A 12,741-nucleotide genomic window follows, 5' to 3' on the forward strand; every position below is an offset into this window, starting at 1 on the left:
TGAGCAGCCATGATTATAATAGGTCATTTCATTGCAAGCCAAACAGATACCATGATAATGGGTGTATAATTTAGAGAGGACCTGTGTGACCTTTTGACACTAAATGTGCTTGCTTGTGTAGATATAATTTAAGATTTAACCTGTTAGTATGTTTAAGTTATTACTTTTATAGCTTGTCTTGGTCATTTGGAAACTTTCTGAACATTTAATAATATCACTCAATAGAGATTGACCTATATGGTTTTTTATGACAAATACAGGTACTGATTATTTTTTTAAGTGGCCTGTAACCGATTTTTTTTTATTGTTTTATTTATGCTTTTATTTAAAATAATAAAATCGACGAAACAATTAATCTCTAACCTCTAAAAAGAGAACACGCTGCTTAAAGGAATAGTTTGCCCAAAAAAGGAAAATTCTTCCATCATTTACTCACCCTCATGCCATTCTAGATGTGCATGACTTTCTTTCTTCTGCTGAACACACCAAAAAAAATTTTTATTAATATTTCAGCAATGCAAGTGAATGGTGACCAGAACTTTAAAGCTCAAAAAAACCTGTAAAGTCAGCATAAATGAATCCATATCATAGAAGAGAAGTATAAATATCTTTTAAAAAATAATGGTCAAACCAAATATCGGTCCATCTCTATCTCTCATAGTATTTCTATGAACTATAAATGTTCCTCATAATTGTTACTTTTTTTTTTTTAGGGAACTGTAAGCCGGGCCTCTCTCTTTCATGGACTGAATCTTTTCCTGGCTCTCAGTTTGAGCCTTACCAGCAGACCATTCCTTCTCCAGGCAGTGTGGAATCTAATCCATATATTAGTTTGGACAGCCCCCCTCCTTACCCTCTGCCTTCTGATGAGCCCCCCAGCCCTCTGCCCCACCGCAGGAAACTCTTTACATTCTCACGGCCACCTCGCAGCCGAGACACCGACAAGTTCCTGGATGCTCTGAGTGAGCAGTTGGGCCATCGTATCAATATCGTGGATGACTTTAAGGGAGGAGAGAATGACTATGAGGAGGTTAGTGTCAGACACAAAGTGAGTTTACTAGAAGGGACTTAAGCCTGCTCACACATACACTGCATCCAAATATGCATACTTTTCTACTATATAGTATGCCAAATGAGTAGGGTGTCCAAATCCTCAATGTTCATAAAACAGTAGGCGAGAAATACCTGGATGACCTACTACATCCGGCGAGGTTCGGAAGTGCGCATCCACTGCACAGTGTATTATCCCATAATGCCACGGGAGCTGAGGAGAAGTTATATTCAAAACATTGACTATAAAAAATCGACAGAAAACCATGAGTCAGGCAGCTCTTTTTAACTGTTATATACTTTATACCAAGAAAGCTGGAACTTGTTTTTAAAATGTACTTGTTTAACAAAACCAGAGTAAATAATGTACATGGTTGTTGTTACTACATCACACTTTCCAGTCATAGGACAATGTCCACATTCTTGGATGACGTATGTTCAGGATTTATTAATACTATTGCATACCTAAATAATGTACTTTATTAACGAGTACATTTACATAAGTACATTTCTTATCAAATGCAGTGCAAACTCAGACGCAGATCCAAATTCCTACATTTCCGATATGTTTTCACATGAAAACTATTCACACTGAATCAGATGCAAAATTGTCTTCATTATCTTTAAAAAACTTTGAACAAATAAATGAATTATTCTGAATCTGAACGATCAAGAAATTGACCTAGTTTCAAAATAAAAAAGAATAGTATTTTGGACTATTGGGCATGTTTTTCATACCAAAAATGTGAACTTGGTTTCAAAGGCCTTTAGAGTAAAAACATGTTCCAAGATCAAGTTGATGAACAATAGTGTATTGAGTGGGGTCCAAAAGTGCACTGAAAATCTGGTTGAAAATATTTTACATTTGAAAGAAAGATAATAGTCATATACTCATTTTAGGTCACTAATCAAATGTAAGCAGATTTGTGACATTGACCATATTAAAGGTTAATTTAATTAAAGTAAATTTTGAAGTATTGCGAACTATGGCCTACGCTGACACCTAGTGACCTGGATGCTGCATCAATTGTAGAAAATCACTAAGACAGGATTAATTTAATCCATGAAAAAATTATTTATTTGTACAATTTTTAATTGAGTAATTTACACTTTTATCCAAAGCGACTTACAAATTAGGAAATATTCAGATATATTTTTATATATATATATGTACCATGTTGGTTTGCATCCTCAATATATTTGTAATATTGCCAGATGAGTTTCCAGGATGAGCAAGAAGTGAACATGCCTCATGAGCTGAGCAGTGCCAGCAGTGAAGACCACAGCAGCGATGACTCCACCTCAGTCACATATTCCTCAGGCTCTGACCACATCCCGCCTCCTCCAAAGAGCCCTCCGCCCCCACCACCTCCCCTCCAGTTCATTGACCCTCCCTCGCCCATTACCCTTACCCCAGAACACCTGCCCCAGCCTCCCCCAGCCTTCCAACACCATCCCATTATAGCCCCGCCTCCACCACCACCACGCCCCTTTCTCACTAACCGCCCCTCCCTGTACAAGGTGCTGCGCACCAGTGAGGAGCTCAGAGCCCAGCACACCCATCCTCGACGCTTAATTCCCCAGCCCAGCGCTCAGCCGGTTCTCCAATTACACCAACCGAAGGCTCACCCCATCCTACAGTCATCCCCGCATACTTCCCCTCAGCCCCCACATGCACCAGTACAGCACACCTACCTACGGCATCACACCCAGTCCATATACCAAACACAGCAGACTTCTGCTGCCAGAACCTCTCCAAGTCTGTCCAAACAACACAGCCTACATTCCCTACCATCGCAGCAAACCTTCGAGGGCACACTGTCAAGCAAGGTACCCCCACCACCCCCACCTCCTCTACCCCCACCTTGTGATCCTCCACCTTTACCCAAATCCAGCCCAAAAGCATCTGACAACAACCACATGAGTGTTAAGAGACTGCGCTGGGAGCAGGTGGAGAACTCAGAGGGTACTATCTGGGGACAGGTTAGTTAGTGATGCAAAGCAACCACAGTGCTTATCAGAAACATGTGATCATGTGATCAAATACTGAGTGCAGATGTCTGTTTGTTAGCTTGGAGATGATCCTGATTATCATAAACTGAGTGACATGGTGAAGTACCTGGATCTGGATCTGTACTTTGGCACGCAGAGGAATTCTAGTAAGTTCTTCTTAATTTTAGCCAGTCTATTGCAATATACATTATACTGCATGTACGCATGCAATATAAACTACATGTATACTGCATGTGTCGCCATCCCTTTCAGTACAGAGACATTGAACATCTTAAGTCTTTATAGGATTATATACAGTATACAGTGGCACCGAAAGTATTTGGATACAGTTTGACACAGTGTAATCTGTTTACAAAGTAATTAGTTAATATTCTAATTGCAATCTAATCATCTGTTTTTAGAGCTGTCAGAATTATCCCATTTACACATGCGATTCATAATTTTTCTAATCGCTATTAATGCATGTACCATTAATACAGCATAAACCAGCATAAACATTTGTTAGAAGAGCAGAACCTTTGTATTGTGTCCGCCAGGAGGCATTACCCTGAAGGACACTTCACAACATACACAGCGGCGATTCATTGTCAGTGATAAAATGATAGAGAAAGGACCTTTCACGTTTATGTGCTTTGTTCACATTTTGTGTTCATGTCTGTTATTTTAAAAGTTTAATTCCTGTTTCATTGCAATGTCATGTGATCTGTTCCCTCATGTGATCCTCTCTTGTTCCATGTGTTTTGTTTTCATTAGTTTGTGTTCATGAGTCTTGTTATCTTGTTATCAGTTCTGTTATGTCATTGCTTCCTGATTCATTGTCTTATTATTAGTTCAGTCTTGTGATTGGTTGTCTTGTTTACTTGTTACCCATGTCTGTGTATTTAAACCCTCATGTTTACCATAGTCCTTTTTCAGGAATTGTTTTGTGTAACGTAGTTAGTCAAGTCAAGTTTATGTTTATGTTCTTCACATCATCATCATCATCTTTGTCTGCCTGTCATTGCCTTTGAGCTTCGTTACAGAATACCTGACCAACTATGAACCCATCAGTTCAGCTCCAACACCTACGTCAGGGGAATCGTCCCTTGGAGGGCCCTCAAGGACTTTTTCCATTTTGGGCTGAATGAGCCGGTCTCCTCCCTGTTGCCTGACGGTCGAATTACCCTCGATCTGGCTCAGTTCATTGATTTAGCCCTACAATTGTGTGGCTTCACTGTAAGAGTGGCTGAGGAGGAACTATGCACTCCTACAGTGACTGCCATGTCAGAGCCGTTCACCATCACGGCTGCCAAGCGAGAGTTCCCCCTTCATGGCTGTCGAGCCAGAGTCCCATGTCATGGCTGTCGAGCCAGGGTCCCATGTCATGGTCTTCGAGCCAGGGTCCCACGACATGGTCTTCAAGCCAGGGTCCCACGTCATGGTCACAGAACTTGCGCCACCTTCTGACCCGGATCCTGAGTCTACTCCATACCATGTCACAGCCATGCCTGAGTCTGCTCCATGCCATGTCACAGCCATGCCTCAGTCTGCTCCATGCCATGTCACAGCCACTCCTGAGTCTGCTCCATGCCATGTCACAGCCATGCCTCAGTCTGCTCCATGCCATGTCACAGCCACGCCTCAGTCAGCTCCATGCCATGTCACAAGCAAGCCTCAATCTGCTCCATGCCATGTAACAGGGAAGTATCAGTCTGCTCCATGCCCTGTCACAGCCAAGCTTCAGTTTGTTCCATACCATGTCACAGGCCCGCCTCTGCTCCACGGTCCTGGCCCGTTTCTGCTCCACTGTCCACTGTCTGCTGCACGAGCCAGCGCCAACGCCTGCCATGGTCTACGAGCCAGCGCCCATGCCTGCCATGGCCAACGAGCCAGCGTTGCAAGCCTCGTCCATCCCAGAGCCAGCGTTGCAAGCCTTGTCAGTCCCAGAGCCAGAATTGCAAGCCTCAGCGGCCACGTTAAGCCTTGGTCCTCTGAGCCTCTGGCTCCACCTTCCATGGATCCACCCCTCGAGCCTCTCATGACCCCCCCCCAGCTTATGTGTTTTATTCATGTTTGCGTTCATGTCTGTTATTTTGAAAGTTTAATTACTGTTTCATTGCAATGTCATGTGATCTGTTCCCTCATATGATCCTCTCTTATTCCATGTGTTTTGTCGTCATTAGTTTGTGTTCATGAGTCTTGTTATCTTGTTATCAGTTCTGTTATGTCATTGCTTCCTGATTCATTGTATTATTATTAGTTCAGTCTTGTGATTGGTTGTCTTGTTTACTTGTTACCCAGGTCTGTGTATTTAAACCCTCATGTTTACCATAGTCCTTTTTCAGGTATTGCTTTGTGTAACGTAGTCGAGTCAAGTGTAGTCAAGTTCATGTTTATGTTTTGTTTGTTATGTTTTGGAATCACGTTTGTTGGATATCACTTTGTAAATAAACTGCACTTTGGTTCTTCACATCATCATCGTCTTCGTCTTCCTGTCATTGCCTGCCAGCTTCGTTACAGAATACCTGACCAACTATGAACCACTCAAGTCTTAACTATCACAAAAACGCAGAATGATAATTTATTTGTCTGCAAGCTATTTTCATGTGGAGTTTAAAGCATCACTTGATGCTGGCATTGAAATTCCAGCATTTTCAGAATCTGTGATTAATTGCAATTACCTACAAAATCTATGCAATTAATCATGATAAAAAAATAATCGACTGACATCAAAAAAGTAGTGTAACGCATTATATTTTGAATTCTTGTAATTCTATTACAGTTACCGATTTTCAATTAAGTTAGTTACTTTTAAGGACATTACTTGGATAATACATTTCTGAAATAATATTATTCATGTAGAATACATTAAAACATGAATTATGCTCATGTCTATTTGCATTTCTGTGACAGCTGAAAGGTGTGCACCCTCTAATGAATGTATTACTTGTGAGCGAAATATAGACATTACATTTAATTGAGCAGAAAAACAAAAACTTTTCGGTGAAAATATTTAGAAAATAACTTAAAAGTAAAGCAATCAGAAATGTGATTAATGTTTATTCATCATAAAAAGCATTGCCAGATGAGTTTCATGAATTTCATCATAAAAGTTATTTATTAATCATTTATAGTGGATAACTTTCCCAACATAACGTCACACATAATATTGTATGAATTGCATTGCATTAGATACCAAAAATATGATATATTAAACCAAGTTCCATCTGCAAAGAAATGATGACCTTTTGTCAGAACTGACTTTATTTACTGAGCCATTTTTGCATTTACCTTCTTCCAAGGTTATATTTCATCACATTAATGACAACCGAAAATGTTTGTCTTTATTTTGAACAGTAAATATTTTGTTTGATCATTTGAAAGCTAAACATTTTATTTTGTTAAACAATTCAAACACGTTCATACATTTTTAAGTGTGGCTTACGGTACGTGTCCAGATACTTTTGGGTGCCTCTGTGCATTTACAGTATACTGCTGTCTACATCCATATGTTGCATCCTTGTAGCCTTACATTTTGATCGTGAAAATGTACTACTCAATTACCTTGTCTATTTTTATACTTTTTCAGCTCATCTCTCATGGAGACCTATGTCTGTCTCAGATCCCATCATTCCCATCCAGTTATTGGCTTCTCACTGCCTAAATTCATTCTCATATATTGTCTCCACTACTGTTACCAGGAGAGCTCATCCTTACACTGTCATTAAATGTTTCAGTCTCTCTTCCAGAGCCCACCTTCCTGCCTGAGAACTTTAAAAAGAAAGATGTGGTTGAGATTCTCTCCCATAAAAAGGCCTACAACGCTTGTGAGTATGACTAGGGTTAAGTTCAAGAGGAATCATCTAGATTATACTTTGGGTTGAGTCACATTTAAAAAAATAAAAAAAAGTCTAGTGTGACGAAGTGGTGTAGGAGTAGGTTAAAGAGGTGCTGTAGGTATTTTCAGGAATTCTCCAATGAGATTCAGAAATGAAAAGGTGCAAGAATATTTACCATGTGTGGCTGCCCTGTTCAGCTATCCTCATTGCGCATTTGAAGCTGTCCCCGAAGGAACTACGTGAAACCCTCATGACCATGAGCACTGAGCGGCTGGAGCCCTCACACATAAAACAACTGTTGCTGTATGCTCCAGACGATGAGGAGGTCAAACAATTCCAGCATTACGACCAGGACCCAGCCAAGCTCAGTGAGCCCGACCAGTTTGTCCTGCAGGTGCACAGTTTTTACAAGTTTTACAAAAGGCACAAATTCTGTTGTGGTAAATTATGTAAAAATCGTGTTTCTTTGGAAAAATATTCTTGTGGTTATTTTCTACAGATGCTGCTTGTTCCTGAGTATAAAACCAGGTTGAGGAGTCTTCTTTTTAAGACCACTCTGCAGGAGAAAACAGAAGAAATGAGAGCTTCTTATGACTGCATCTACAAAGCCTCATTAGAGCTCAAAAACAGCAAGAGGTTGGCCAAGATCCTGGAGGTAAAACACTTAAAACATAAGTCAGCATATATGCAGTTTATGATGTTTCACAAAGTTTTCTGCTTCAGTTGTTGTGGTGTTTATTCACATTGTTTCTAGATTATTGTGCAGGTGATCAGATGCATTTTAAATAATTGCAAAAAGATTAACTTTATCACAAAAACCCAAATTTCACAGTTTTTTTACAGCTAACATAATTTCACTAATCATATCAGTAGCACCTGGGAAAATGTGAAGGAGTTCTAGTCAGGTGAAATCACTCTATCATTTTGATTGGATTATAAGAGCAGACTGATTGCTATAAAAGGAGGGAAGAAGTGCTTCCAGTCATTGTGTTCTTGTTCGCAATGGTTACTTCTAAAGAAAGATGTGCAGCCATCATTGCTTTGCATCAAAATGGCCTCACATGCAAGGAAATTGCTGCAAAGAATATTGCACCTGAAAGAACCATTTACCGGATCATCAAGAACTTCAAAGAGAGGTTCAACTGCAGTGAAGAAGTCTTCAGGACGTCCCAGAGTATCCAGCAAGCACAAGGACCATCTCCTCCTGAGGAGTCAGCTACGGAATCGAGTCACCACCAGTGCAGAGCTTGCCCAATATTGGCAGCAGGTTGGTGTGAGTGCATCTTCACGCACAGTGAGGCGAAGACTTTTGGACAATGGCCTGGTGTCAAGAAGGGAAGAAAGAAGCCACTTCTCTCCAAGAAAAACATCAAGGACAGACTGAAATTCTGCAGGAAGTACAAGGATTGGACAGTAGAAGACTGGTGCAAAGATATTTTCTCTGATGAAGCCCCCTTCTGACTGTTTGGGACATCTGGAAAATCGATAGTCCAGAGAAGAAAAGGTGACTGCTACCATGAGTCCTGTGTCGTGCCAACAGTGAAGCATCCTGAGACCATCCATGTGTGGGGTTGCTTTTCATCCAAGGGAGTGGGCTCTCTCACAATTCTGCCCAAAAACACTGCCATGAATAAAGAATGGTATCAAAACGTCCTGCAAGAGCAACTTTGCAGGAGCAATTTTGTGATGATCCGTTATTTAGCCTATTGTCATGAGACTTGTGTCATTAGCTTCCTTGGGACATGACGAGTACATGCATACCAAATTTGACCTGGTCGGCCATACTTCCTGACCGCCATTTTGAATTTCATTAAAACAAAAATTCTAACTCCTAGACCGCAAGTCCGATTTGCACTAAATTTAGTGTATATCATCTAAAGACACTCATGAAAAATGTTATGGAAAGCTTTTTGATATACCCAACCGTTCTCGAGTAATGCATCAACAAATGTAATGCCAAGATGCCATTGGTGTGCTTGGCACCATAATTGCTGTTTCAGCTATATTTTAAATATTGTTCTTACAATCTGTACTGTTTTCAGTTTGTATTAGCAATGGGAAATTACCTGAATAATGGTCAACCCAAGACGAATAAAACAACAGGGTTCAAAATCAATTTTCTTACTGAGGTATGTATGCTTACAACAATTGCAGACAAAAAGTTCAACATTTATATAAAGAACATTAATACCTAAATTAATGTTAATATTTAATAGCATTTCTCCAAATGATAAGGTGAGATAAGTACCAGTATATGTTTTAAAATATACCTCCTCTCCCTAGCTAAACACTACAAAAACAGTTGATGGAAAGTCAACCTTCCTCCATATTCTTGCTAAATCATTATGCCAACACTTCCCAGAACTCCTCGGCTTCGCCAGGGACCTCATAACCGTGCCTATAGCTGCTAAAGGTACGTTTTGCGTGCAGATATCCATTAGATGTTTGGATAATTCTAATAATCATAACTGGTGTCAATTAAATGTATTGAAGACTGATGTAAAGTATGTTAACACATTTTCACAATATTTGCAGTCAACCAGAGGACCATCACTGCTGACCTCAGTGACCTTCATTCTACCATCCAGGACATAAGAACTGCCTGTTTAAAGATCCCAGCTACTGCAGAGGATCGCTTTGCAGCAGTTATGAGTGTATCCACCATCATACAGATATTACCTCTTGCGATGGCACAGAATTTGAAATGGAATGCGTTAAATAGTTTCCTGAAACACCATGCATATGTTTTTGCATCATTCACATCAGTGTAAAAAGTTATTTGCAACAAATACATTTTGTAATTTGCAAAAATCCTCTTGCTGTTCCACTATAGTAAATTACTTATTAATCTGTCTAATCAGTCGCTGTGAATTGGCCCTTGACTCTGATAAAATTAGAGCTTCCTGGAAAACTCTCATCCAGCTGTGCAATCTCTGGACTCCTTGCAACAAAGAGCTATGGATGAGTTTAATAAGGTGGCCTCTTACTTTGGAGAAGACAGTAAGGCTACCAACACTGAAACCTTCTTTGGTATCTTTGCTGAGTTTATCTCCAAATTTGAGGTAAGTTTCTTTAATACTTTATTAGTCAGTATAAAAGCATAATGTTATGGATTGCTATTAGTGATAGGCCGATATATCTGCCAGGCCGATTAATCAGCTGATATTTGGTCATTTTGCCATTTTGGTTTGGCTGATTAACAGAAGTTTTAACTTTCCCTTGTTTCAGTTCCAAAATCTACCAATAGATTTGTCAATGAATATTCAACACTTTCTGTTTTCAAGGTTTTTTTCTTTTTCAGTTTAAGCAAATGTGTGTAAATATTGCATAAAATAAGTGTGTTTCACTTTAGAAATTTTGAGTACATCTGATTTGCTGTTGTTAAACTGTATTATGTTTATCTGCATTTATATTGGCCATCTTGCCCTCTAGATATCAGCATCGGCCATTGAAAAACCCATAACGGTCAACCAGTAATTGCTATTTATTCACAGTTGAAATGAGTTGTTGTTTCTTTTTTATAGAGAGCACTTGGTGAGATACAGGGAACAGAAAACCCTAAAAGCCCCCGAATAGCCTCACCGCTGGTATGGTGAAGCCAGGTTTAACAGTATATGTTCTCTCTAACTAAGGATCCCTGTGTGCCAACAAAATCACAGAGAACTTGATAGGATGGAAGGAGACGAACCTTACTTTGTCTGACTTGAATGAATTAAAAGTATCTTTAGAATAAAGAATATATATTTTATACAGATGTGTTAATAAAGATGTGGAAAGTATATTAATATAGCTTAATTAAAATAAATAGTTTTGAGATTTCTAGCAGCTAGAGATTGTAACAGAAACATTAACATTTCTTTAAGATGATGGTATTTTTGAAGGTATATTTTGGTAAATATGTGGACAATAGATCCTACCTATGATTCAGGGATGGTCTTGTCCTGCATTGGTAAACACAGGCCAGAAGATCTTTTTAACTGCACACCAGACCACAAAGGTGAATGAATGTTTAACTTACTCATAATAATGCCAAATGTATTTTAACACAAAAATATAAACACGTTTAAAATCCTGACCAGTATTGGTGCTCTACACCAATATCACACTTCATACATATGCTTTGGAATATAAGAGAAGATAAAGCTATTTTGTCCTTTTCCAGAACTCTGATATTTTTCTTATGTAATGAAGATTAGTGGTACAGTTGATCAGTGGTTACATTGTGCGTGAGAATCTGCGGTATGTTTTACATTATGAAATTGGTTTACATCTATGACAATGATCTCTCTTGCTATGAAGATTCTAAGTTAAAAGACAATGCTAAAGTGACACATTTCTTATTACATTTCAGAAGGGTACACATTCAATCTGTTCCATTCAAAAAACATTATGTAGCGTGTCTGACTATGTTAGGTACAATTGTTTAAGTTAACCTGATGCATTTCTTCCTGATGTCTTTTGATCTTTAGAAATGCATGACCTACCTTATTGCCCGTCTTTGTGTCAAAACAACATGCACTGTATGTGTGTTTTTCTTAGTTCCTTGTCAGAACCTCCATAATCTCTGGAAATCAATAACAATTTGCATTTGCATGTAGCAGAGTGTTTTATTTCTATTTATATAATGTACTGTATTAGCCTATTGTTTTGGTTGTGTATGTACTGTGTCTATTTGTTATATTGAACTACTCTTTTACCAAATTACTTAAATTGTTGTGTACAAATTGTTGGCGTGACTAGCCTAGTGTTTTCCTGAGCAGTTCTATATTGGCTTCAGTATTGAACGGCCACATATTGCTGCATTTTAATGAGATGTCTAATTTGTTTTGCCTGAATAAAGAAGCTTTTGCGGACATTTGTGTGTGTGTAATTCATTTGTAGCCATATCCACATATAGTGGCAGTAGTGCCATATCAATTATGGTGTCTTAAAACTAATTTAATTGGTTCATTTTAAATGATGGATGGTTAATTAAAATTTCACTTTTTTCAATTCAATCTAACAAATCTATTTAAAAATTATTTAAAATTAATTGTTTTTATTTAACAACTTTTTTTTAATTCTTAAATTAAAGGTGTATACACTCACCTAAAGGATTATTAGGAACACCTGTTCAATTTCTCATTAATGCAATTATCTAATCAACCAATCACATGGCAGATGCTTCAATGCATTTAGGGGTGTGGTCCTGGTCAAGACAATCTCCTGAACTCCAAACTGAATGTCAGAATGGGAAAGAAAGGTGATTTAAGCAATTTTGAGCGTGGCATGGTTGTTGGTGCCAGACGGGCCGGTCTGAGTATTTCACAATCTGCTCAGTTACTGGGATTTTCACGCACAACCATTTCTAGGGTTTACAAAGAATGGTGTGAAAAGGGAAAAACATCCAGTATGCGGTAGTCCTGTGGGCAGAAATGCCTTGTTGATGCTAGAGGTCAGAGGAGAATGGGCCGACGGATTCAAGCTGATAGAAGAGCAACTTTGCCTGAAATAACCACTCGTTACAACCGAGGTATGCAGCAAAGCATTTGTGAAGCCACAACACGCACAACCTTGAGGCAGATGGGCTACAACAGCAGAAGACCCCACCGGGTACCACTCATCTCCACTACAAATAGGAAAAAGAGGCTACAGTTTGCAAGAGCTCACCAAAATTGGACAGTTGAAGACTGGAAAAATGTTGCCTGGTCTGATGAGTCTCAATTTCTGTTGAGACATTCAGATGGTAGAGTCAGAATTTGGCGTAAACAGAATGAGAACATGGATCCATCATGCCTTGTTACCACTGTGCAGGCTGGTGGTGGTGGTGTAATGGTGTGGGGGATGTTTTCTTGGCACACTTTAGGCACCTTAGTGCCAA

The 12,741-nt window shown here is 39.1% G+C and overlaps 1 protein-coding gene across 6 annotated transcripts in view; it reads left to right on the forward strand.

The window, feature by feature from the left end:
- Positions 1-11,728, forward strand: part of LOC127626813 (delphilin) — a 53,808-nt gene extending 42,080 nt beyond the window's left edge. For 5 of the 6 annotated variants that reach the window (XM_052102873.1, XM_052102874.1, XM_052102871.1 and 2 more), the window contains 11 exons: positions 714-1,030; positions 2,266-3,033; positions 3,122-3,209; positions 6,780-6,869; positions 7,079-7,275; positions 7,381-7,536; positions 8,924-9,010; positions 9,165-9,294; positions 9,417-9,535; positions 9,779-9,943; positions 10,406-11,728. In XM_052102873.1, coding sequence (XP_051958833.1) covers positions 714-1,030; positions 2,266-3,033; positions 3,122-3,209; positions 6,780-6,869; positions 7,079-7,275; positions 7,381-7,536; positions 8,924-9,010; positions 9,165-9,294; positions 9,417-9,535; positions 9,779-9,943; positions 10,406-10,477 — 2,189 coding nt within the window. In that variant the 3' untranslated portion in view covers positions 10,478-11,728. The remainder of the gene's footprint in view (positions 1-713; positions 1,031-2,265; positions 3,034-3,121; positions 3,210-6,779; positions 6,870-7,078; positions 7,276-7,380; positions 7,537-8,923; positions 9,011-9,164; positions 9,295-9,416; positions 9,536-9,778; positions 9,944-10,405) is intronic. The other variant, XM_052102872.1, reaches the window with a different exon arrangement.
- The last annotated feature ends 1,013 nt before the right edge of the window (positions 11,729-12,741 follow it).

The sequence above is a fragment of the Xyrauchen texanus genome, chromosome 33 (assembly GCF_025860055.1).
Source record: "Xyrauchen texanus isolate HMW12.3.18 chromosome 33, RBS_HiC_50CHRs, whole genome shotgun sequence".
Lineage (NCBI taxonomy): Eukaryota > Metazoa > Chordata > Actinopteri > Cypriniformes > Catostomidae > Xyrauchen > Xyrauchen texanus.